Below are 27348 nucleotides of genomic sequence, written 5' to 3' on the forward strand. Positions count from 1 at the left end.
GCAGGAGGCAGCCAATTAATGATTCTCTCTCCTGTTTCTATCTTGCTCTCCCCCTCTCCTTTCCTCTCTGAAATTAATGAAAATATATTTTTTTTAAATTATTTTTAACATCCAAATGTCATTTAGTAAATCCTAAGAACTCATGTCAAAATCCTAACAAATCTTAAAAGCAAACATTAGAAGTAATCATTGAATCTAGCATGGGCACAAGATAAAATATTAATATAAAATGCAATTATAGCCGAAACCGGTTTCGCTCAATGGATAGAGTGTCGGCCTGCGGACTGAAAGGTCCCGGGATCGATTCTGGTCAAGGGCATATACCTTGGTTGCGGGCACATCCCCAGTAGGGGGCAAGGAAGAGGCAGCTGATCAATGATTTTCTCTCATCGATGTTTCTAACTCTCTATCCCTCTCTCTTCCTCTCTGTAAAAAATCAATAAAACATATTTTTTAAATGCAATTATAGTTCTATTTAATAGCAAAAACTTAATTTGAAAATAATATGTAAACGCACTTCCCTTGATAATGCCATTGAGCAATATTTAGGGATAATTATAACAAAAGCAGGCAAGATCTCTGCCCTGTGAAGCATTGCTGGGAGGATATCTAAAGGATACCTAAATAATTGAGAAATATACCATGTCCATGGATCAGAAGACCATATTGTTCAGAAGAATGCATAAGCAAATTATGGTATACCCACTTAATGGGAAATTGCTCCATTGTATAAATTAAATAAAATGTAGATATACTAGTATGTAATAACATGGATGAGTCTCAAAATAATTATGAGTGAAATAAGCCAGACAAAAAAGATTACTTAATATCCTAGGGAATACGAAACAATCTATCTATCTATATGAAAGGCTAAGCAACTGTCCAACCATCCAACAAGCTGGTAGCTATGATGCACACTGACCACCAGAGGGCATATGCTCAATGCAGAAGCTACCGAGCTGTGGCGACTTGGCAGTAGTGGTTCTTGGTGATGCACCCCAGAACCAGAGAGGAGGGATCCTGATTGGGGGTTTGGGGGATGTCACCCAAGAACTGCCCTCTCACAATCCAGGATCCCTAGGGGGATGTCAGAGAGCCAGTTTCAGCCTAATCCCCGCAGGCCAGGCAGAGGGACCCCACCTGCTGGAAAGACCCTGCTCACTCCACAGACAGCCTTTGAGCCTCGGCACCACCCCAGGTGCGGCCAGCCAAGGAGGGACTGTTAGAGGTTGGCTCCAGGGCATGTCCAGCCCTTCTTGCCCAGTCCCTTCCTGCAGCCACCTTCTAATTAATTTCCCTTCAATGTGCATGAATCCGTGCACCCGGCACGCATAGTAATATAAAGCACATCAGAGGTTGCCTGAGGATGTGGGAAATACCTCAATAAAATTGGCTTTTTGTGTGTGTGTGTGTGGGGGGGGGGGGGGGGGGTGTAACATCTCAGTATGGGATTAATCTAGATAAGTTTGAGAAACAGAAAGAAGATCAGTGTGGCTAGAAGAGGGTGAGTGAGAGAGAATTCAAAGTCAGAGGTAGGCTGGGGCCAGACCACATGTGTCTTTGTAGGCTCAGGCTAAGTATCTGAAACAACAAGTGGAGGATGATAAACAAGGCAGTCCCAAGATCTCATTTATGTGAAATGCTGACTGAGCAGGGTAAAACAGCTGAGTCAGCCCTCTGGTCAGGTGGCTGTGTCCGGTGATTTCCATAGTACTTACTAATACTGAGTATAGGGGGATCCCTTGTGGCAATTTCTGCCACGAAATGGGTTCTCCAATTTCATATAGAATTTTATGAAGAACTGAGTACATTTCTGACATATTCTATTATGAAATATGTCATACAGTAATCTTTACTGAATAACTACTATGGGACAGGTACTAAATTTCCTGATTTCTCATAAAAATAATTTTGCCAATAAGATGGTCATAATATCAGACCAATGCAAATCTCCCTGATTATATTTTAATAGACTTGGTGTTGTTGTGTTTGTTGTTGTTTTTTTAGAGAAATTTTAGGTTCACAGAAAAATTTAGCAGAAAGTACAGAGAGTACACATCTACCTGCTACCCACGCACACACCCTTGCTATTTCCAAGTTATACAGGCGAAGTTGCTAGATTGAAAGAAATAAAAGTTTTTAGGCTTAGGTAAGGCCAAAAATGTAAAAATCTTGCCTATCAAGTCATCATCCTCACTGATATTTGTTATCTACTTTTATAAGTTTGAAATTTCCCATACTAACAAGGTTAAACTTTTTAAAATTTTATTTAAATGAATGCTTAAATACACTGAAATTTAGTTTATGAAACAGCATTTCAAATCAGTAGGAGCAATGTGGCTTATTCAACTAACTAGCCATGTGGAAAACATCTAATAAAACTATCTTTCATTAAAATAAGTTTCAAGTGAAGCAAATATTGTAATATGTAAAGTAAAATAATAAAACCATTAGCAGTAATTATAGAAAAAATTATTTCTTTGAGGGAATAAAAAGGGTTCTTAGAAGCAATATACAAACACAAATTCCAAAAAGATGAGTGGATGTGACTACATAAAAAAGGTGTTTTTTTTCTGCACAAGAAAAATACCATACAAAGTCAAAAGACAAAATGATCAACTGAGAAAAATATTTCAACACATATGATATGACAATGAGCTCATTTCCTTAATATATAAAGACTTCTTACAAATCAGTTATAAAAGATCATTAAACCAATATAAAAGTCAACAAAGAACTTAGAGGCAGTTTATAGAAATGAAACTCAAATAGTTTAGAACATATAAAATGTTAACCTCAGTCCTAAAGAGATGAAAAGGAAAATGTCAATGAGATAAATTTCATTTATCAGAAAGCAATTCTCAAGATATGTTATTAAGATAGACATCTAAGTGGGGCAAATATCAAGATGTTGAGTAATCTACACTGTAGATTGTCATCTCTACCTCTGTAAAAATAATCATGTATGTGTATATCTATATATCTATATATATCTATATCTATTGATATTATATATACACAATATATATATATATATATATATATATATATACACACACACACACACACACACACACACACACATATGTTTACATGCTTAAGTAGTTTTAAAACATTCTAGAAGAACATTGTACACGCTGCTTACAGTGGTTATTCTATGGTGGGAACCTGACTTTCCATTGCATGTTCTTTTACAATGCTTAAAATTTTAAATGTATGTCTGCATTACCTTTTCAATAAAGCATAACTACTTGATCAAATAAACTAAATTATTTTAGTCAAGAAATATTTACTGAGCATCTACTTTGTGCCAATCACAATTGTGAGTGCTGGGCACACAGTTTGGGTGACCAACGTAAATCTCTGTCCTCTGACATGCCCCTGGGTGAGGAAAAACAAAAGTTTCAAATGAATTCAATCTGTACCATCTTGACTGCAACAACAATGTTTTCTTTGGCTGTGATTTTTTAAAATATATAAGTGAATATATTTAGTTTTACAGAAAATGGTAACTATAGAAACACATTCTTTGGAACTGACACAGTTGTCTTCATCATAATTAGGATGGGCCTTGTTGAGTGAGAAGAAGCAAAAAGAGGTTTGTGGTTCATGTCTCCATATGTATCCATATAATTTAATAATATCTTTCTCCTTGCAACAAAATATTTTATAATCTCTATGCCTTCATTTTATGGTCTACTTATTGAATGACAAGCCTCTCCCTTACCACTTACTTCATTATTTTAGGATTCAAATCTAACTTATGTCCTGAAGATTCAGGACAAAAAGCAATCCCAAAGTCTTTCAAGGTTATCCATATGCATATGATTTCCAGAGTGTCCTCAGTTCTCATTTCTATTGTGGCTTTAGAGCAACTATGCCAACAAAATATAAAATCACAGTGTTAAGACTTTGTTTTGCTTATAAAAAATACAATAGTTTGGTTAAAGGATTGGGTAAGCTAAAGAACAATGTTTCTCAAATACGGTTGATGAACACCAGGCTTGCTCAATGCTCTGTCAGAAAGGGGTTACTCAGCCAGTGAATTGGGAAATGCTGCTTATTGAGTTTCTCCACAGTTAAAAGCTTCCCCACGTTTGGGATGAGCAATGCACATTAGCATTGTAATATTACAATATAACATCACGTTAGTGTGTTAGATGAGGAAGTTTGCTTAACTTTTAAAGAAATCTTTCTTTCGTCCCTCTGCTGCAAATCAGCCTGTGACCTCACGTAAGACTTAGCTTCTCTCCAGCCTTAGTGTTCTCGTGTCTAAAATCTAAGCATTGAGACCAGATGACATTATAGGGTTGCATTCTTCTTTGTTGTTCTAGATTTGTGTTCTCGTGTTAGAAAAATTAAGCAATGGAAGCATTCAATGTTACTGCTTCGAAACACAGCCAAATAAATAGTAGCTATTACTGAATTCCAGTGTATGTTCTATGATTAATTAATGTGATATGAAGTGCTACTCAACCTAAAACACTGACTGGTGCCTTATGAATAGAAATAAGTAATATTTTTAATTCTTTTTCAAGGCCTCTAAGCATCAGTCTCATAAAATGGCACAAAGAAATAATCCTAGACACACAAACACACACAAATCTTGGTTCCAATTTTTCTGGGAAACAGGAAAAAAGTTAAAAATTATTATTTTAAAAATCAACTAAGAGTAATATTTTTAAGTAACTGTTCACATTAACAGCTCTGACATGACTTCCTAACTCAGGCATGCAAGTAAGAAAATAGCCTATTTTCTCATGGAGCTCCTACTCATTTTACTGTCAAACATTTGTATCAGCATGTGTTAAGAAAGTAGTCAGTCTTGTGTTAAGGAAGACTGAAGAAGCAAGTGACAAAAAAAGAACGACTCTCCTGACATCAGGAGAAATTATAATCTGAGCTTTGAATCTTTATTTTCCTCTCATTAAACTCCAGAGGACTTCCTGGCCCCATTCTGGAATTTGTGCTGTAAAAACTTCTAATTAGCTACCGGCTGACATGAAGCTTCCACATGCAAGCATACAGCTCAACATACCTCTGTCACAAGGAGCACACTCTTGGTCCCCTGGCAAGATGAAAGTGAAAAGACTACGTATGTGTGAGTTTTGAACAATTGAAATTCAATATTACTCACCAAATCACTCCCTCATGAGGATAATCCTCTGTGACAGAACAGCTATAACCAATAACAACAAACGCAAAATCCGGCTGTTGTTGTTTTAAGAATGGGACAAAGGGATCCAATACAAACCACTCCCCCAAATCAGGATGTGATAGGAAACAACCTTGCTTTTAGCAGAATACCTACAGGACTTTTAAAATTATAGCCTCTGGCTCAGCCAGCACGGCTCAATGATTGAACACTGACCTATGAACCAGGAGATCACAGTTCGATTCCCAGTCAGGGCATATGTCTGAGTTGCAGGCTCAATTCCCAATGGGGGTCATGCAGAAGGCAGCCACTCAATGATTCTCTCTCATTATTGATGTTTCTATCTCTTTCTCCCTCTCCCTTCTTTCTGAAATCAATAAAAATATAAAGAATAAAACTATAGCCTCTTTTTCAACTAACACTCTGTCCAAAGAAGTTTGATTGGATGCAACTTGAAAGGCAATCCAATAATTTTCTCTTCTAGTGCCCTTCATGAGCATGTTCAGCCATGGAACTGGGTCTTCCAAAGTTCTGATGATCTCTTGGATTTTATCACTGTCCCTATTTTCAAGGCTCCCGGAGTCACAAAGGGCCTGGTTTAGTCCTGAAGTTTAACACCACATTTCTATAGTCTACTAACTACCGGTGAACCTTCATCAAGGAATCCTTTGTTTCCACATGTAAAGGATGCCCACCAAGAAAACCCTGCTACAAATTCACCAATTCATATGTAGGTCAAATGCAATTGAAAAATCAAGGACCATGACATTTTCATGCTTCATGCCCTGTGAGACTTGACCTATTGATAACTTTTTATGAGTCAAACTCACCGTCTGGGGAAAGCCTGTGAATGACAGCTCTTTACCTGGCAGTCTAAACGCAGTACATCAAGAAGCTAAAGTTGGTCATTTGTGTGAATGTGTATTTAAAACTTTTTGATTTAAAAAAATCTTGAAAAACTTTGGAGAGATTCTCTCCTTTGGTAAATGGGACTGGAGACTCAAGCATTTTGTAGAGGTTCTGCTTGAACTTTCGCGTCTTCTATGCCAATTAGGAGTGCCCTCTCGCTCTGGATCTTGCAGAGACTTTTAAATCACTGGAGAAACCACCAGGCAGAAAGTCAGTTCAAATACCGTCTGTCTCTGAATGAGGGAGGCTCAGGAGAGACAGTGAGACTCGGGAGGAGCTCTGTTGTGAAACAGGTGTCTTAAAGGGTCAGAAAAGTCGCCAGTAAAGCTCTGTGTGACCACAAGGTCCCCCAAATGTCTTACAACGTCTCAAACCACACACGGGTACTATTGGTTTGTAACAACTGACAGACCTTTCCCTCCCAAGAATGTGCTTATTTAACCCAGATTTTACAGTGCAGGGGGTCTGGGAGTCCAATAATCTAGCCCAGTGGTCGGCAAACTCATTAGTCAACAGAGCCAAATATCAACAGTACAACGATTGACATTTCTTTTGAGAGCCAAGCTCAACTGACCTTGAAGAAGGCCTGATGGGGACCCTGGAGGGAACTGTGGTTAGAAAGACTTGAAGTAAATGTGATATCATGGGAAAGCATTAACTCCTGTCTTGTAGAAAGACAGGCCTTTCTCTTATTCAGAGCCCCCAAAACTAGATCAGCTTCATTTCCTGGTGGTCTTCGGAATGCAACTGAAACTAAGTCATGGGTTGGAACATCAAACAAGCCAATTCATTTAGGTTTTGTCCTCAGTCACAGACCTCCCCCTCAACCCCAGCATGCTGTATATGCAAAGCCTTCACAAAAGAGAGTGTTAATTAGTAGAGAAGAAGGATGAAATAAAGTAAATTACTACCATCTTCCTACAGAGAACAATACCTCATTATAGAGAAGGACCTTTTACAGGAGAAAAGCTGAAAGAATCTTCAGAAAGATACGATGCAGGCTTTGTTGTTGGGCAGTTAACATTCAGAGGCTCTAGATTAGGTACTTCTTGGATCAAAGTGTTGGGATAAGTAGGCCAGATGATCTGGGAATCCAGATTAGCTCTCTGCTGGAAAGATTTGATTGGCTAAACCACACACGCGTGCTATTGGTTCATAACAACTGAAAGACCTTTCCCTCCCAAGAATGTGCTTATTTAACCCAGATTTTACGGTGGAGGGGGTCTAGGAGCCCAATAATCTAGGCCCATGGTTAGCAAACTGCAGCTCACAAGCCACATGCGGCTCTTTGGCCCCTTAAGTGTGGCTCTCCCACAAAATACCATGGCCTGGGCGAGTCTATTTTGAAGAAGTGCCATTAGAAGAAGTTTAAGTTTAAAAAATTTGGCTCTCAAAACAAATTTCAATCGTTGTACTGTTGATATCTGGTTCTGTTTACTAATGAGTTTGCCGACTACTGATCTAGGCAGTGAACCAAGCATTACTTCTACAACCTGTACGCATTTGGGGAATCACAAAACCTCTTTGACCTCAGCTCCCTATCCAGAAAGTGGCAGGGTTAGAGGCAATGGAGTCTAAAGGCCCTCCTCACTAAAACGGGTTTGGTATTTGAGTCTAAGGAGAAAGCTCTGGCATCAGGCATCCAAGACGGGTGAGTAGGAGCCTTCGAACACCCAGTTGGAAGGCTCAGAACACATGCCTGATGGGATGAACCGGGATTGGAGACACTGAGGAGCAGATGATTAGACTGGAATTCAGACATTACCGGGATGGTAAATCAGTAGAGACGATTTAGTAATGAAGGCCGGGAACTAGAATACTGCAAAGGAGGCAAACCTTCTGCAAGAAACAGTAAACTGGAGTCAAGCCTCAGCTGAGCCTTTCACTAATATTATTGCCTTGGACAAGCCACTTCCCATTCTGAGCTTCCTCAGTTGGTGCCTTCCTGTCTGCCCCACAGACGGCACAGGATCTTTGCATCGATGTAGAAGAATATGCACCCACGCCCTTGAAAGGTTGTAAAGCGGTCGTAGCTCAGAGGTTCCATGTGAACAGGATTTAGAAGGAGGTCTCCTTCTCAAAAGAATAAAACAAACACAAACATAAAGTCTAAAAAAAGACTTTTGAGAACACGGCCTTCTACTTGCCCCTTCCTAAGAGGCAGGCACCGAAATGCTGACAGGTGAAACTTCTCTATGCAGCCTGTTTGAGAAACTCATCAGAAACAAGGAGCCTTCATGGGCCCTGTTTTCTCCTCCCCAAGCTTGCCTAGGAAGTTCCAAGCATTGTTGAGGATTCCTCACTGGCCCAGGGCCTCCCTCCATCGGCACGAGGCTCACACCCACATGGTAAGAAACAGGAGGCCGAGGGGAGTAGACAGTGGTGCTCAACGCCTGAACTCAGCCCAGGATCCAGAGAGAAATCACGTGCTAATTTGCTCCCCACACAAAGCACACCGGGGTAAGCATTGAATGCAAAGTGGAAGTGACTATCACCTGTGTCTGGGACTCTGCTATGACAGGAAACACCGCCACTCGAAAGCAAAGGGACTTTGGAGGGACTCACCGAGCCCTGATGCTCACTCACCGGCTTTGACGGAGGTCCTGGCCTCTGTCTTCTTGTCCTGGTGTCCTGGCTCAGAATAGCTGCCATGCCCGTCAAGGCCCCTGATTTGCACGAACCCGTGGAATGCTGTGAGTGTTCACAAAATAAAGCTCCACGGTGCTCTAGTGCTTCGCTCAAACCCTGCTCGGCCATTCCCTCTTAAGGCCCCGTTGCCTACGCAAAAGCGGCTCTAGTTGGTTAATCAAGTTGAAAATCCAGGCGCAGGCCATCTCGGCAGCTGTGTGCTGGGGGGAAATCCAGCTCCAGCTGGAAATCCTTGGCTGTATGTGACCAAGTTTTCCAGTTCAGAGCCTCCTCTCTGAGGGAACTGCTGTGACCGAGTCTAAGCAAGGGAAGGTGCTATTAATTCACATGATTACAAGGGGCCTGAGAGGATGATCTTGTCTGTTCGCTCACAGTGAGATACCCGGACAATATTTGGTATTCAATAGGCATCTGTTGAATGTTTAGATATTCAAAACTGGGCACTCATCATATGATGAACATTCACTCTCCCTTCCCCCGACTGAGGGCAATCCTGTGCCTGTTTGGGTAGGACGGTAAGAGAGGCAGGGATGTGTGATCTAGCAAGGAAGCAGAGAATAAGGAACTGGAGCATATTTTGCTTCAGGCTTGGAAGAGGTGGTAAAGAGCAAGGTTGCTATCACTGCGCTGCCCTTCGGGCGAATGCAGAAAATGTTCCTGTGGCAACCAGTAATTTACTAAAGTCAGATCTTCAAACATGTTCGTGAAAGTAATGACACTCCGTGTGATCACAGACAGTAAGGACAACGGCACACCTCCCCCACCCTGCGCTGTGCTCTGAGCTCTTCAAACCATCACCGTAAACTCACAGCCCCAAACGTATGGTTTACAGGTTCATAGCCATGGGCTCGGTTTTGAAAAGAAAGAAAGGTTTCCTCCTTAAACCGTGACTTAGTGGAAGTGCAGTCCAGTGTCTTCTGGGCAAGTGGCGACACCTTGCACCAAGCTGTATTCTCTAGGAGAGAACCATGTGCAACAGAGGCTCCTGGAAACAAATTGAATCAGACCCATTTCTTTCCTTCTGAGCGGTCTGTACTTCAGGCCCAACTTCAATATCAATATGTAAATTTGCCGGGACCGGTTTGGCTCAGTGGATAGAGCATCGGCCTGCGGACTGAAAGGTCCCGGGTTCGATCCCGGTCAAGGGCATGTGCCTGGTTGTGGGCACATCCCCAGTGGGAGGTGTGCAAGAGTCAGCTGGTCAATGTTTCTCTCTCATCGACCTTTCTAACTCTCTGTCCCTCTCAATTCCTCTCTGTGTAAAATCAATAAGATATATTAAAAATATATACATATGTAAATTTGCCTACAAGTGGTTAAATGCTCTCTCCTCTCTGATATTCAATGGTATTGCACAAGACTACAAAGAAATTAGTTTCTTTCATGACTTGCCTGGGAAAAAAAGAAATTGTACCCTGTTCCAACTTGAAAGAATCTATCTGGTCACACACTTCTATTGTGATTTTGAAAGGGATGCAATAAAATCAATAACGAGTCTAAAAGAAAATTGAAATGAAGAGCGGGAGCAAAAAGATGTTTTTTGTTTTTGCTGCAATGATGTTCTCCTGCTAAAAAGAATGTTGTTCTGCTAGGGATAATGGTGGCGATAGGAATTAGGGTAATTTAAACTCCGCTAAAAGAGGGATTTAAGAGATTCTTTTGTTGCGGAGAAACCTAAGAGTGTGATTGAAATGCTGGCTACTTACGCTGCCATTAAAACAGCTATGCAGGTACCAGGCTAACTTTATGCATCAAAGGAATCAACAATTATATAACTAAAACCAGTAGCGTAACCCCAGTTTCCATTAGCCGGGGAGTTTCCACTTGCTGTATGCTTCGATTGGAGTCAGGTTTTATGTGTGAACCGAATGCCATCACAGCTCATCATTTTCCAATTCAGAATATTTAAACTTTTCTTTCAACTTAAGGGAGACTATACTCCCCACTCCCTCCCCCACCTCCGCCAATAGACACTAATGTTCCATATCTAGCACATGACCACATTGGCATAATAATCTGGAATCCCTAGACTCATTTTATGAAAGGATGCCCTTTTATAGATTTCGCAATAGCCTGATTTTCATTTTGTAAATGTGTTTCCTTGTTTCGTGCTATTATTCATCCCCATTCAATGATGAAGTGACTCTACTGTTGGTGGCCCAATGCCACAGGTTACAGCGAGAGCAGTGAGTCATGTTGGATTTGGTCCCTACAAGTGCTTGCCAGCCATAGAGATGAGTCTATCACTAGCATTTTAAAATGACTATTTTTATTTTTTTGCCCCTGTGTTTGTCTCCTAGGACTGCGGTAACAAAATACCACCTACTTGGTGGCTTAGTGGCTTAAAACCACAGAAATGTATTCTGTCACAGTTCTGGAGACGAGAGATCTGAAATCGAGGTCTTGTGGGGTGGGCTTCTCCCTCTGAAACCTGTGGGGGAGAATCCTTTCTTCCCTTTTCTTACACTTCCGGTGACCATCGCCAATTCCTTGGCGTTAGTCGGCCTGCAGCTGTCTAACTCCCATCTCTGTCTCCATCCTCATCACTTGGTGTTCTCCCAACTGTTTCTGCCTGTACAGGCCAGACTTCTCGCAGGGACACCAGTCATTGGGTGAAAGCCCACTCCGTGGTGACCTCATCTTAACTGCATCCACAAGAACTCTGTTTTTAAACAAGGTCACAATCTGAAGTCCTCGGGGTTAGGACTTCAGCATTTGGGGCGGGAGACAAGTCAACCCACATCACCCCTACTACATTTAATCAAATCCTCCTCTGCCAGGAAAGCTCTTATTTGCCAACTGAGTCTCTTCCTGGAATGAAACTGGAGCATGTGCAAAGGCAGAAGGCCCATTGGTTTGCATTGTTTTTACCTTCTTCAAAGCATTTCCACCTAATCTCAGTGGATCCACACAGCAAACAATACCAGTTAGGCATATTTAGCCTCAGCTTTTAGAGATGAGAAACCTTAAGTGTGGCGACGGTAAGTGCCTTGCTTGGTGACACACAGCTGTTATGTGTTCCAGACAGAGCCCTCAGGTCCGCACACCTAGATCTGTGCTGCTCCCATGAATAACTAGAGCCTAATGTATAATGAGCGTCAATGTGGGTCCATTGACTCTCATCCTAGAGAACCTGGACGTCTTCAAACTCAATAGGCCTTGTTATAAAAGGGCACCAGGAGGGATCCTGGTGGTGACAGGGCTGTGACGTATTTTGACTGAGCTGTGGACTCTCCAGGGACGGTTCAGAGACATGAAGGCCACGGCCCCTCCTAGCCCCTTTGTTCCTGCTGGTTGAGAAGCACTCGCCACATTACACCACTAAGAAGTTGGCCACACTGACAACCACATATGTAATCATCTGAGGACACAGAAAGTTCCCTGAGAAGAAGGAAGAATTCCTTCCCACCACCTCCTCAACAAGGAAATAGAAAGGAATGTCACTTAAGATTTCTGAGTAGAAAGTGAATCTGCTCAGACTCACCCTTGGTCTCCCACTCCCTGGCCTCAAATCCCTTGTTTATATAAGAAAGTCTGTTGTGTAGGATGGTCCTTAAGGCCCCAGGCTGGGAGACACACAAAGACCTAAGGTTGAATCCATCTCTGTCTCTGCCTAGCAGGGTGGTTTCAGACAGAGTACTTGACCTCCCTGAGCTTTAGCTTCATGGAAATAACAACAGTGCTTTTTCGCAGGGCTGTTTTGAGAAGTGAGTGCTTTGAGAACTGTTCAAGTAAAAATAAAAGTGCTGATTACAGTGCCTAGAACACAGCAAGTATTCACAGTGTCACTGGTTTTTATTCAGTGCTCCACACATGAAATATTCAGAAAATGCTACGGATTAGCTACTCAAAGTCTACTGTACTGCTATTTCTATTTTTTTTTTAAATATATTTTATTGATTTTTTTACAGAGAGGAAGAGAGAGGGATAGAGAGTTAGAAACATTGATGAGAGAGAATCATCAATCAGCTGCCTCTTGCACACCCCCTACTGGGGATGTGTCCACAACCAAGGTACATGCCCTTGACTGGAATCGAACCCAGGACCAGTCAGTCCTCAGGCTGACGCTCTATCCACTGAGCCAAACTGGTTTTGGCAACTATTTCTATTTTAATTCATATTCCACACTGGGTTATTTGGTTTTTACCACTGGGCATAAGATTGGCTCTGTTTAATTAATTCTTTCATTTCTAATCTTAACTAATTTTCACTGAAGATCTGATCTTTTATTATTATTACTAGAGGCCCGATGCACAAAATTCATGCAAGAGTAGGCCTTCCTTCCCCCAGCTGACGGCATCGGCTTCCCTCTGGCACCCGGGACCCAGGAAGCCCCAGCATCATCCAGAAGGTCGTCAGGAAAGATGTCCGGTCTAATTAGCATAATACGCTGTTATTATTATTATTATAGATGATGATGATGACTTTTCAGACGTTTTTGATAGAGTTCATCTACTCTAGTAATTTAAATTAGCTAACGTTTAAATTAGCTAACGTTCCACTTTTGACTACTTCTATGTTAACATCTGTGTCAGTTTAGGAGTCCTGATTTTTGCTCACATCTCTTTGCCACTTTGTCTATCAACTATCTCTCACTTGATCATATCTGAGACAAAGATAGGAGATACGTTTCAATACCTTCAAGCCGACATGTTTGATTTCGGTTAAAGGTCTGATAAGAGACTCCATCATACTGACAGGCTGCGCGGTGAGGCAGGATGCCCAGGCTCCTACCAACAAGAACTCTTTCTCAACTCCAGAAAAATGGTTTTCTCATCTCTCCCCATCTATACCAAGATGATAAAGATAAGTCAACATTCCCTGAAAAGTTAATTACTCTTAATGTTGGCAAATCTAAATTTAATTTAGATCTCCTAACTATTGAATTGACTATTGATCTTGCTAGAAAGTCATTCAGTACAGGTTTACAGACAGTTAAAAATCATCCACAGAAAATAACCCATTTTGGTGTGATTCTAGGAACTAAGTAGACCAGTCAGCCCAGATGGGACCTTGTTTGCATCCCCCTACTTCAGAGCTGTCACATCATTTTGCACCTGACTTACTTTCGAAGGGTATCCCTCATAAAGATTGTAACATAAGTCATAAGTGTCATCTGTTAGATTGCAATGAACCACAAACTTTAGCACTGTGTAACTGAAAAGCTATATTTGTTATATTTTTGGTGGTCAATTAAAAGATGGTTGAATTTTTGTTCCTTTATCTTAATTCAACATTTCTTATATTATTAAGGTATCCCAGATAAGCTCCATTAATTAAAAAATCACAACCTACACTTCCACCTTCACCACCATACTCCCATCATCTTTTTTCATCTCTTCCCACTTTCATATTCTCCTCCTCTCCTGCTTCACTCTGACCTTCTCCAAGCTGCATTTCCTGAAGTGCCTAGGCCCCAGAGATGAAGCGAAGGCTACCCTACCACACTCATTTCATGAACAATCTCGATCATTCATTCATTCAACAAACACCAACTGAGAGCATACACTGTGGCAGGCACTGTTCTGAGGGCTGAGAGTACAGTAATGTCCCAACGTGAAGGATCTTTTCCAACCCCCCAAAAAACTTATTATTTTAGCATTTGCTCTCACACACCACTTGCCATAGTACCCTGCTTGCAAACTGTCAGCCTGTGCTTGGGTGGCCAGTTCGCACTGCCTCGCCTCCACACTGGATGGAAAGCAGAAGTGAGCTGTTCAAGAAGGATGCACCAGTCAAAAAGAAAGTCTCAGGCAATAGTCATGGAGTAATTTCTTATCGCTCATTGCCACAGCGAGCCACCACAGGAAAGAGCTTCCTGTTTTCATACCCAGATGATGAGTATTTGCTTATTGCAGCTTTGCCTGCAATGGTTTGTACAGAAACCCTCTCCAGAAAAGACACTGGGTATAAAGGAAGAGATGGATACTTTAAAAATACGTTAAAGAATGAGCACATTAACAAATGCACAAACTGAGTTCCTTTTCTTCATCCCTTGCCTGATGTGAGCAGGAGGGGACCTGTGTTCTTTCTGTTTGTTTTCTGTGTAAAATAAATAGCTATAGAGAAATCAGACACTATGCATGATGGTACAATGTCTAGCAGAGTATTAGGGACACACAGAAATTAATAAAATCCACTGCTATCGTAAAGGATGCATGCCTTCATGGGTTATAACCCTGACTCCCACAGTTAAATTTTTGTCCCATGTACAAAAGCAAAACAAACAACACTCCAGGTGCCCTGGGCAAACCAAAGCCAACATCACCTAAGTTTTATTTTCATCAAGAGACACTTTGCCAAGCCTGCGACTTTTATCTAAAAGTGAAAATCCCCGCCAGCTGCCTACAGACAAAGGGGGATTCTCCCCAATGAGGACACTTTCTCAAAGGCGGGCGGCCACAGAGTGTCACCCCAAATGAACTCCCCGGGACCCAGACAGACGCTGCATTGTTCTTTCTAAATCAAACCCAGGGTCTGCAGTCCAAGCAGCATCCTTTTAAGAAACAGAGGAAAGCGGGGTGAGCACACAGCTCTCTCCTTCAGGCCCCTCAGGGACTGGAAGCGTGTCCTCCACCCTCGACTCCGCAGCAGCAGGTTTATAAAGAGCCACTCACCCATCCCATCCCTGGAGTCACTGTAGAACTCACTGCTCTGCACAGTGCGAGGCTGTCAACTGTCTTGTCATCCTGAAATGCCAAGCAGTGACCTCTTCTACACCGGCCAAGAAGTGATTTTACTTACATGCAAGACAAAGACAGTAAGTCCCAGAGCTGGCTCTTGCTCCCTGGAGTCAGAAAACTCATAATCCTCCGAGGCCAAGGCTGAGTGAGAGTTCCACTCTGAGCAGCCACACCTCTAGAGGCACACAGGCCGACCATTGGAAGCAGACCAGAGAGTAGAGCTCTTTCGAAAGAAGGGGAAGTGTCATCCGCACTTCCCCAATTGTATTGTTCTTCCCTCTTATTCTTACTGAAAACTGACCTTGATTCCAAGATGCAGGACGTAATCCATGCAAAGCAGGCAAGTCCCATCTGTCTGACTGCCTTGGTCTCTACACGCGACCCAGTGTGTGTTCCTTATCAGGACACGTGTAAGGAGGGTTGCATGGTTTTGCTTTCCTATCTTGCAGGCAAAGGTGTTCACTCCCAGGCACGGGGGGGTGAGGTCATTTGCAGAGCTGTTCTCAGTGTGTTTGTTGAAATGCCACCTTTTTATCATGAACCTCTTTTAAGCCTAGAATCTGGAAGGTGGCTGAAGCCATTTCAATAAAAAGAACAAGTTTTCAGCCAACGACAAGCATGGGAAAGTCTCAAAACAATCCGAGGTAGACTTTTCTCAAGGAGTTTCATCACGTTAATCACTATCCCATTGGGATCAGAATTCCCAGTCCCGGCTTTTTCCTCTTAATGTTCAATGAGTCTGCTCTTTCCTAAGAATGACCGGACAGACCTTCCTTGCCTGTAGCCCCCACCAACCCCACCCAGTAGAAAAGCAGATCCCTCCTTTGTAAAATGAACTGCTTGGGCCAGGGCAAATGAAAGGTGTGTTTCCTGGTCTCCAACAACTGGGGGTAAAGAGAAAGGGTCACTCTGGGTAGAGAAATAAACAGCTCAGTTGACTTTAGATCTTCCTAATTTGAAGATGTGCTGACAACAGCTGACAGAAACCAGTGGCACTTGATTGGCAGTTTAACTGGCAATAGATGTAAGGGCAGCATTTTCAAAAGCAAAGGGAAAATCCTTTGTAGGCCATGTTTTGTGCCTCTGGTCTTCCAGAAATTTTGAAATTTACAGATTAAACATAGCCTACCTCCCAACATACTCCATACTTCACCATCCCCGTGTCAATGAGGAGTGTGCTAAAAATAAATAATGCCACTGGGGAGGAGTGAAAGAGACTACATAACGAAGTTCCTGTTTGGTAAAAGCTTTCCTTTGGAGAATAGATAATAATTTAAAAACAGTTTCAGTCTCTGGTCCCATACTTCCTCTCATTTCCTTTAGATTCATTTCATGAAAAGATAAGAATTAAATTAAATCCATGGTCGGGTAAAAGGTTAAAAGAAGGTGCTAGGCATTTTGACAAGGAATAAGATGCAAGTTCCCTCAGTGGCTTCTTGATTGGGTCAACTTCTGCCTCTGGGAAGGGCTGCCTCCTCTTGTCCCCACATGGAGTCATCCCAAAGTCCTAGATGGTATCAAAGATATTCTGTGACATTAATCACAGGGCCTAGTTTCTCATCAGGCTTTTAGATGCCATCTTCAAAGACATCCCCAGAGGGCATGTAATTTACAATGATGGGGCCAAGATTGGAGCCACTTTAATTCTCTGAGCAACATCACCTGATTTATAGAAGCGGAATAATCCTCAAGGTGTCTGGACTTGCAGTTCAAGATGAACTGATCACAGATTCTTTTTTTTTTTTTTTTTCTCTCTCCCTACTCTCTCCTAAGACTCCATTGAAATGATAGAAAAGTATAGAAACCACATAAACCCACAATAACAGAAGTAAAGTTGGAAGGAGAAAATTAGAGCTTGAGAGATATTGACAGGTTTCTGGAAGATGAATGACTGGGAAGAAGTAAGAGATGAAGGACAGCAGAGAGCCACAGCATTTTGTCAGTGAGAAGGACACCTTGGTGGAGAACCTGGTCCAGACCCTTCTAAGGTCAGGGACTTGAGAAGGCACAAGAGGCCTGTGCTTATAATTATAATAGAACTACAGGCTCGGTGCATGAAATTCATGCACGGGGTAGGGGGGTGTCCCTCAGAAAGGTAATATCAAAGTCTTAAACCAAGCAGGGACATCCCTTTGGAAGTCCCAGATTGGAGAGGGTACAGGCTGGGCTGAGGGACACCCCCCACCCTGTGCACAAATTCATGCACCGGGCCTCTAGTTCTATTATAATTATAAGCACAGGCCTCTTGGGCCTTCTCAAGATTCTGACCTTATAAGGATCCCTGCTTGGTTTTAGACTCTGATAATACCTTTCTGAAACGTTGAATCTGTGGAGGAGTGCCCCATATTTGCATTTTGAACTGGGCCCTGCAATCTAGGCAGCTGCCCTGCTTGTACGTTTGGCTCCTAACTGGACTATCAGCTCTGGGAAAGCAGGGATAAGACATTTTCTAAATTAGTACCCTGATGAACTGGTACAAGGCCCTCAGGAAATGATCCTTTGCCTAACTGATACTTACATATACTTTACTTGTGAAAGCTATAATTTTATGCTCTAAGATCCAGGAACATAATTCATCCTCCAGGAAAGCTATGATTTGGGGCATGCCAGGAGCCCCTCAATACCATCCATATGACATCTCTGATTCTTTCTTCAACACCTACCATACCATCATTACAGTTTATTCCTATTTTTAAGGTGTTTTATTGTTTTTCATTGTCATTTTTTCCTAAGAGAGATAAACTTTAGCTCAGATATTTGTCAGATCCCTTAAACTCAGACAGAACCAACCCTTTCAGAAGCAAAAGATTCATTTTAAGTTCATACTCTGAACATGTACCACACTGCTGTGCTACTGATTTGGGACTATATCAGCAAAACATGGGTACAAATAACTCAAGTCATTTTCTGAGCCTCAGCCAGTGAAAATCAGTAATGTTAACATTTTAATGTTATACATGAAAATATATCAATACTGAAAAATATACACTGAGAGGCCAGATTATTGTGACCTCTGAATGCATAATAATCTGGCCACTCAGTATTTGCATATATATATTAGAGTCCTGGCGCATGAATTCATGCATTGGTGGGGTCTGGCCAGCCTGGCCAACAGAAGAGGACATGGGCAGTTGGCCGGCCTGCCTGCTGATCGAACTCCTCGTCAAGAGGACAATTTGCATATTAGCCTTTTATTATATAGGATATACACTGAGTGGCCAGATTATTATGTGTCCAGAGATCATCATAATCTGGCCACTCAGTGTATATTGTCTCCAGCACATGGAACATCCATCATCTCTAATTTATGCCTGAAACATTTTTTACCTGGACCACTAATCCATAAAAATCCCCTACCTGCTTCTCTGCTATTCAATGTATTTATGGAACGTATTTCCTGAGTGGTGATGGGCAGGGCGCTGTGCCAGAACCTGAGGGCTGTGTAGTTGGGATGGGAGGAGAGCTCAAAACCCAAGGGACAAGGAGAACAGGAGGCAGCACAGGGTAGATGACGTGGGACTGACACCAAACAGGGCTGTGAGAGGTCAGGGGAGGAAGGGAAGAAGCTGGTTGTGCCTGCTTGGACCAGCCCCTCAGAGAAGATAACATATGCTCCGGCCCTGGAAGCACACGTGAAATATTGACAGGAGAGGGAGGCAGGGAACGGCAGTCCACACCATGAGAGATGGTTCACGAGATCAGCCAGTGGGTGAGCAGCTCAGTGGTTCTCCCTGAGCTCGTACCGCCCTCTAAGGGACATTTTGAAGATACTGACTCTGACTTTCTACCTCCCTGTTGGACCCTTGTGATTGCATTGCGCCCACCAGAATAATCCAAAATAATCCCCCCATTTCAAAATCCGGAACTTGGCATCTTCCAAGTCTCTCTGCCATGTAAAATAACATAGTCACAGGTTCCAAGGATTAGACCATGGACATCTTTAGGAGGGCACTACTCAGCTTAACCAACAACACACTGGGATAGACTTTCTTCTCACCTGATGATATTAATAGTGTGTAATACACACCTGCTTGTATATTCCATGAGTAGCTTGATCTCATCCAGAATTTAAACTGTGATATGCCCTCCACATCCTTAGTTCAGTTAAGGACAGCTGAGTGAGCCAAAGTGGGGGGAGGAGGGGGAGATTAGATTTTCTATAACCTTCTCTACCCTCACAGGTAAGTCACTGAATTTTATCGCTTTAACCTTACATCTAATATTCCTCAAACCCATGTCCTCCTTCCAATCCTGCCAGCTCCCTCCATCTTCAGAACTCATCCTCAGCAGAGTGGCGAGACCTTCCTGACTAGTCTCCTGACCCCGGAGTGAATCTCCCCCAGCCATCCTCCGAGATTCTAAGTGACCTGCACAGGGAGCCTCTACAGCAGTGGTCCTCAACCTTCAAATTTTGCTAATGTTAATGAATCATAATGTAGATATTACAGGTTGAAAACCGCTAGCAGGGTCACCTAAGACTATCGGAAAACACAGATATTTACATTACAAAGTAGCAACGAAAATAATTTTATGGTTGGGGGTCACCGCAACACAAGGCAGTGTATTAAAGGGTCTTGGCATTAGAAAGGTTGAGGACCACTGCTCCAGAGCATTTGCTGAAATACTTGTTGAAAGAACCTTTAATGATAGATAAATATTGAATTTGGAGGAGAAAAAAATTGTTTAGCTGAAACCAGTTTGGCTCAGTGGATAGAGCGTCGGCTTGGGGACTGAAGGGTCCCGGGTTCGATTCCGGTCAAGGGCATGTACCTTGCATATTCCCAGTAGGGGGTGTGCAAGAGGCAGCTGATAGATGACTCTCTCATCGATGTTTCTAGCTCTCTCTCTCTCTCCCTTCCTCTCTGTACAAAATCAATAAAAGTAAAAAAAAAAATTGTTTAGACAACAGATTCTAAAGTCTGGGATCTGCTACCCCAGTCCTTGTTTACCAGGCATTATGGTGATTGGACTTCACCTGCTCCCACCACAGGTGTCAGTTTTGCAAGAAAGCCCATCTCTCTGGTCAGTTAGTTCACTGGTAATCCACATGAGCCATGTTGATGACATCAGGTTGCCACAATTCAGAAGGTAAGTCACAGGAGTTTGTCATTGACTTCTCGGTCTGGACTAAACTGATCTTTGCCCCCAAGTGGCGAACACTGTCATTGGAGCAGCAAGCCCATGGCACAGCAGCCTCTTCCTTCATTCCCTCTGGTGTAGCCTCAGCCGCGGAGGGCAGGCCACAAAATCGGTCTCAAATAAAGGGGGGGTAGAGGGGGGGAGTGGGGCGAGGAATAGCTGTAAGCTTCACTATAGAAATTGCAATTTCTTCCCCTTCTACTTTCCATATTCAACTTTGCAAAACACAATGAGACCTTGTACACTTGACATTAAAGGGACTATGACCATCTGGAAGATGATTTTCAAGACAACTCAAGCCTGTGTCCTTAAGGATTAACACTAATTTTTACAATTTAACCATATATAATGGGCATGTCCAGGTGCAGTAGAAGTTAGAATGAAACAATGTGCCTGTCTGTCTGGGTGCCGAGAGACCGGCTCATGCTGGATCCGTGGGGAAATTCACCCCGTCCAGGGTCAGGCCCAGCCTTGCAGGCACAGAAATCCCATTCTGCCCCTGCCTCGGGGTTCTTTCTCCCCGCAGGAATGCTGACTCGTCCTAAGTAAGCCCTGGTACTGCCTATATATCAGTTTGTGGTTTTTTTCCTTTCCCTGTACACTTATCTGACAGAGCATTTGATGTTTTGACAGAAGTTTTCCAATTTCACAGAATGGTAACTTTTCCCACTGATTATTTTTTTTCCTCATTTTTTAAATTAAGGTATTATATGTGTACCTACCTTACCAATCCCCACCTCCCACTGATGATGAAGGCCACTTTACAAAATGCCGGCTTACATGATCACTTATATGAACAAAGAGAGGTCTGTCGACTCTATTTTCAATGGGAACATGAATTCTAGGTGTCAACGCAAGACACATCCAAACCTGCATAGAATTTTTATAAGATTTTGTTTGAGCTGAAACTGATGGCAGTCGCTGGGAAGCAAGATCTCAAACGCTCTGAGACTAATCGGTGTGCAGTTGCTTTTCTGCATTTGAATTTAAAGGGGGAATGTGAGGACCATTACATGGAGGAAGGAGAAAGCAAGGCGGGGATGGATTACAGGATAGCTAACAAGATCACGTGCTCCAATGAGGGTGGTTACGCTAAGTGCAAAGGTGTGTTAACCTAGGCCTAGAGCAGTGATTCCCAAAGTGGTCTATATCGACCCCCAGGGGTCTATGACAACCTGCAAGGGGTCTACGCCAGCGAAAAAAAAATTTGGGGATCCATGAAATGAAAATGGGGGTCCACGATAGTGGATCTCAACATACACTGATAGTACCTATTTACTTACATCATATTATCTTATAATATAAAAACATATAAATTATTTATAAAAGTACCTATGAAGTAAAAAATTTATTATATATGTTTATAAAATTGTGTAAGTTGTAGGATAAAAACCTGCACATAATGATATACCAGTATCATCTTGTTACAAGCATACGCGCAGTAAACATTCTTGCCAATTTTTGTCTCAAAGCTTCGCGAACTTGCACCGACTTGTTCAATTTGTCACTCTATAAATATGAATGTGAGAAAAATACGTTCATTCGTTTCCTGAATCTTGAATAGGAAAGTGCTGAGAAAATATTTTAAAAAATATAAACTGGTAGTTTATCATACAAATTATAGTGAATCAGTGTTATTTTGTTTGAGAATGCCGGAGAAAAGTAGGTACATTATTTTTTATTAAATTTTAACACTAAACTTCACTACAGTTAGAAATTTACAAAAAAATCAATATCAGGTAAGTAGAGGGTCTACCCAAAACCGAAAAACATGGCAAGGGGTCTACGGCACAAACAAGTTTGGGAACCTCTGGCCTAGAGACACAGAAACAATGGAGAGGACTTGCTGAAGGCAAACATAAACCTTTTACTAAAAAGGTTATATGCCTGGGGCGTTTCTACCACCAGGAGTGCCCAGTTAGGAATGCATGATCAGATCCTCCTGTGAGGTAGAGCCCTTTTTCATGTACACAGGGTTTGGATTGCTTTTTGGCTCAAAGCCCTGATATATGTGCTCTTAATGAGAATTCCTAAGGTGACATCCTGCCTGCCTTCCATTGCCCTGTGTCCCCCGAAAAGAATAAAAATGAATGGGTCTAGTATCATCACCCTTTGGCTTGAACTTCACATACATTCATGCTGATAAATGAAGATGAATGCCTCTGTATCAGGGATCATATAAGGAAAACTTTTAGTAGCCACCCCATCGGGATTACCTGCAATTCAAAAATGATTTCTGGCCCTAGCTTGGTTGGCTCTGTGAATAGAGCATCAGCCCAAGGACTGAAGGGTCCTAGGTTTGATTCTGGTCAAGGGCCTGATCCTTGGTTGCAGGCTTAATCCCCTGGCCCTGGTTGGGATGCGTGTGGGAGGCAACCAATCAATATGTCTCTCTCACATCAATGTTTCTCTCTGTCTATCCCCCTCCACTCTCTCTAGAAAATATAAAAAATTTAAAAATCAATGGGAAAATATCATCGGATTGAGATTTAAAAAAAACACAAACAAAAAAACAATTTGCCCTAACAGGTTTGGGTCAGTGGATAGAGTGTCGGCCTGCGGACTCAAGGGTCCCAGGTTCAATTCCAGAGCATGTACCTTGGTTACTGGCACATCCCCAGTAGGTGTGCAGAAGGCAGCTGATTGATGTTTCTCTCTCATTGATGTTTCTAACTCTCTTTCTCTCTCCCTTTCTCTCTGTAAAAAAATCAATAAAATATATGTTTTTTTAAAAAAAAAAAACAATTTCTAAAACTCTGGGAACTACAGCAAGTACCTTTCCCCACAGCAAGCTGAATATACAGAGAATGTAGCTGCTCTTTTTCAGGCAGTTTTCAACCTCAGAATAAAGAATATGCAGAATGTCTTCCCTCAGTCTAGTATCACATATTACATTTTGAACTTGTGCCACGTCTATGCCGAATAACTAGCTACACACTCAAAAGCCTTGCTCTCTCACAGCCCACCCTACTGGGTCACTTCCCCCTCAGAATGCTTCCCCACCCCACGATCAGATTCCTAACTCAGAGACCTGTCTATCTCTATACCCTCAGTCTCTGCCACAGGGTCTATCAAACAGCACGTGCTCAGTAGGCTGTTTTGAATAACTGAGTAAATGAGTGAATCCTCTGCATCACCTCTAGCAACTCCTCCACCAACTGGACCATGGACCAGACACTGTCTCCTTAGCAGCTTGTACCTCTGTATCTTTGTTCTGACCAGCACTTGGTTATCTTTCAAAAGTAAGTTGAAATCATTACTCTTCTTTTAAGAAATAAGTCCTCTACTCTGGATGCTTAAATAAAGTTTAATTCCTCAGTTAGCTTTCTTTGTTTATCATTTCTTCATTCCATGGTGATGTATCGCTCATCAAGCATGCTGTGAACAAGTTGGTGGCCCTACTCTCAAAGACCAGCTGACAAGACACCCACCGCTCATTAGGACACAATTCAGAGAGGGGCATGGTGTATTTGGATAGCAGAAGAGGGAGGCCCCTAATCCATCTGGAGAATGAAGGGAAAGAAAGTTTTCCCTGAGAAGGCTATGGCTTATACTATCTCAAGGAGGAGTAAGAATCCACCCAGCAAGGAAAACAGATTGTGTTATCTTATCTATTTTTCCATTTTACTCTAAATAAAACTGCTAAAATGTAAGCAATGATACCAACACTATCAGCCCTGCAGAGTAAGAACTGGACTATCACAATGTCCTTGAAGCTGCAGGGAGTTCCTGTTTGGTCCCACCTCCTCCCTTCCCCACCCCCTACCCCTCCAGCCTCTTCCGAAGATGGTGTGTGTTTGCATTCGCTGAGAGTTAGGTGACTCCTTCGACCACTTTCACCTCCTGAGTCCTAATGAGGGAGACTTTGTCTTCTCTGGGCAAGACCTAGGCTCCACATCCCAGGGCCAACAGAAAAATATGCCCTCAGAAACACTCTCCTTCCTTTTTTTTTCTTTTTTTTAATCTTCACCCAAGATATATTTTTATTGATTTTAGAGAGAGAGGGAGAGAGAGAAACATTGATCAATCCTCCCAGATCGACCCTGCAACCTAGATATACCCTGACTGAGAATCAAACCAACAACGTTTGATGGATGGGATGATGCTCCAATGAACTGAGCCACCCAGCCAGAGAACTGTCCATTTTTGACTCACTGATGGAAGTTCCATACATCCTAAGAAATCCAGCAATGCCCTGTAGACATCTCCGCTGTGATTAATGTGGGATTTCATTGTAGTGCTGCAGGAGGGTTCTTTATTGCACCTAGTAGTCCAAACCGCTGGGAGCAGAAGTCTGTGGTTTCCTAATTCTTGCCTCTGGTCTTGCAATAGCATCTCCCTTCCTTGCTATAGTCTAACGAGGGATTACAACAGATCCTATTTCAAGTGCTTCTACCCATGACAGTTTCAAATAGTTGTAGTGGTGCCCTGAAATTCTGTCTTAAAGAAGATGAGACCTTTTTTCTAAACTCTTCAGGAATGCACGCTCAGTTTCTACCATGAGAAGACGTGTGATGAGTGACAGCCTACCAAGAATTTAGCCTTGATAGCCCGAGACCCAACCTCTGCATTTTTAGGTGAATGTATATTGCTTGGTATCTTCCTCTTCGAGGATTCGTTGCATCTACCTTCTGAGCCCCAGCCACTGATAAAGTTGTAGAAATTTTAAAAACAAACATTTTCTTTTCCTATCCCATTTCTTATCTCACCCTTTATTTATTCACACTCTACTGTAAGTCATGCGCTGCTTACAAATCAGCTTCCCCAAACTCAGGCTCCTTGAGTTGCCTTGATTTCCTAAATCCTAGCAAAAATTACATAGTAAAGGAACACTTTATTCTTTGAACCTGAGTCCCATCTCATCTCCTATTCTGATGGTTCTTAATGACTAACTCGTACTCCTACTTAATAACCATCTCTGGGTATATTAGTAGCAGTTGTGTAACAAGTCCTCTAAAATTTAATAAATAAACATTGATTTCCTTGCCTTGTTTCTATTAGTCAGAAACTTGGGGAGGGATCCAAGATGGCGGTAGAATAGGTGGAAATTACACTCACCTCCTCCCAGGACCACACTGGAATTTAAATTAAATATAGAACAATCGACCTGAATAACTACCTGAAAACTAGCCGAACAGAAGTCTTAGAACCAAGGATCTACAGAAGCAGCCACATCAAGACTGCCAGGAAGGGCAGAGACACGAGAAGGCCTGCTGGCTCCGTACCCACATGAGGCAGCTGAGAATCTAAAGGGGTATCTCAGCTGCAAAGTTTCCCTCTGAGTAGTGTGGGGGTCTCAACCCCATGCCAGTCTCCCCAGCCCAGAGCACCCGGTCAGGGAAGAGGCGCCCACATAATACCTGGTTGTGGAAATCAGCAGGGATTCTGTGCGCCTGCCCTGGAGAGACAGGAACCTGCTAGAAACCCAGGCACCATCTTAAAGGGTCAACACACAAAACGTTGTTCACAGCCACTCACCCTGGGCTTCGGTAGAGAGAGGACAGAGCAGTGTAGAGTCTTGGGTGGAGAGACTGGGGTCGGTGACTCCGGGGAGAGAGCCGAAGGGACAGCCATCAGCGTTCCTGTGCTAAGTCCCTCTCCCACACCGCAGATGCCACTTTTCTTGGGTTGATTGTTCCTCTCCATGTGGCATCGGCCTGGGGGACTGCAATAGTCCCACCCTCCCCACTCCCAGTCGGCCTGCCCTGCAGCGCTCAAGCCCGGAGGAGCAGTCAGCTGCCTGGGCCTGGGGTATGGAGGTATGGGCAGACCCGGGGAATGTCGGAGGTTGAGTTGGGTGGCTCTGGGGCGGAGGCCATTCCCCCCGCCCTCCCTGAGCCTGATTGGTGCCTCCCCACCATGGGAGAGCCACTAGCCCCACCCTCCTGACTCCCAGCAGCTTGCTATCTCCAGGAGATCTGGGCAGAATCCAGGACAAACTGAGTTGTGTGGTTGTATGACAGGGGCCATTTTTTACTTGCACACCAGACCAGAGTTATCCCTTTGCACAGCCAAATTTGGGCCTGATACACTCTGCTATCTCTCCCCTCCCTTCCCTTCCCCCCCCCCCCCCATGACTCCTGACAACTCATCAGCCCACAACAAAGGTCTGAGGGCACTCAGAGGGTGGCAGCTAGCCCTGGTGTACCCTGGGACTTAGGCTGAGTGACCTCAGACCCACCACTGGCACCGAGTTTAAATCTGTATCATTCTGGGACCACCACTTGCCCCTCCCTGGTGACTCACTGAGAACCTACCTCACGTGCTCACATACCGCCAGAGCTCTTTCCGTGCCTGAGCCTACCAGGCAGCCAGCACATGGTGGCATGTGGGAGCAGATCTCAGGGTGCCTGGGGCTTTTTCTGACCTGCCCCTGGCTCGGTGCTGGGGGAAGACAGCCTTGGTACACAGCTTGGCCCTGCCCACACACTCCCAGGCCAGCAGAGGCAGCCACAAACTGGGACCACTTTGTAGCTCCAAACAGATTTCCCAGGGCTCACAAGCAGCACCTGAAATTGGCCTTCACCGGAGACCCTCTGAAGAGGCCCCAGAACCAACACACCCAGTTAATACACTCACAGCCTCCGGGCAGGACCAGTCAGCATCACAGCAGCACATCCGAAGGGAGCTCTCAGCAGGCAGCAGACCCTGCTGAGGCAAATCCCAGCTGATGAGCTCAGCACCTGCATAACAGCTTGTGGTCAGGATTGAACCTCACAGTTAACCAGCCTGGGGGTTAGCCCCATGTACTGAAAGGCCAACAGCAACCCAGACCCAATAACAATAAGAGGACTCATGTAACTCATACAAAGG

The 27348-nt window shown here is 43.2% G+C and overlaps 1 protein-coding gene across 3 annotated transcripts in view; it reads right to left on the reverse strand.

Moving 5' to 3' along the window:
• Nucleotides 1-26225, reverse strand: part of IPCEF1 (interaction protein for cytohesin exchange factors 1) — a 133441-nt gene extending 107216 nt beyond the window's left edge. For 2 of the 3 annotated variants that reach the window (XM_084889407.1, XM_084889406.1), the window contains exon 1: nt 15458-15550. Coding sequence is in view for 1 of the 3 variants with exons in the window: in XM_084889405.1 (XP_084745531.1) it covers nt 26014-26181 (168 nt within the window). In the remaining 2 variants the exon portion in view is untranslated. Of the gene's footprint in view, nt 1-15457; nt 15551-26013 lie in introns of those variants that run through there. The other variant, XM_084889405.1, reaches the window with a different exon arrangement.
• Nucleotides 26226-27348: the final 1123 nt, after the last annotated feature.

The sequence above is a fragment of the Pipistrellus hanaki genome (genome assembly GCF_964339955.1).
Source record: "Pipistrellus hanaki genome assembly, chromosome: 7".
Classification (NCBI taxonomy): Eukaryota; Metazoa; Chordata; class Mammalia; order Chiroptera; family Vespertilionidae; genus Pipistrellus; species Pipistrellus hanaki.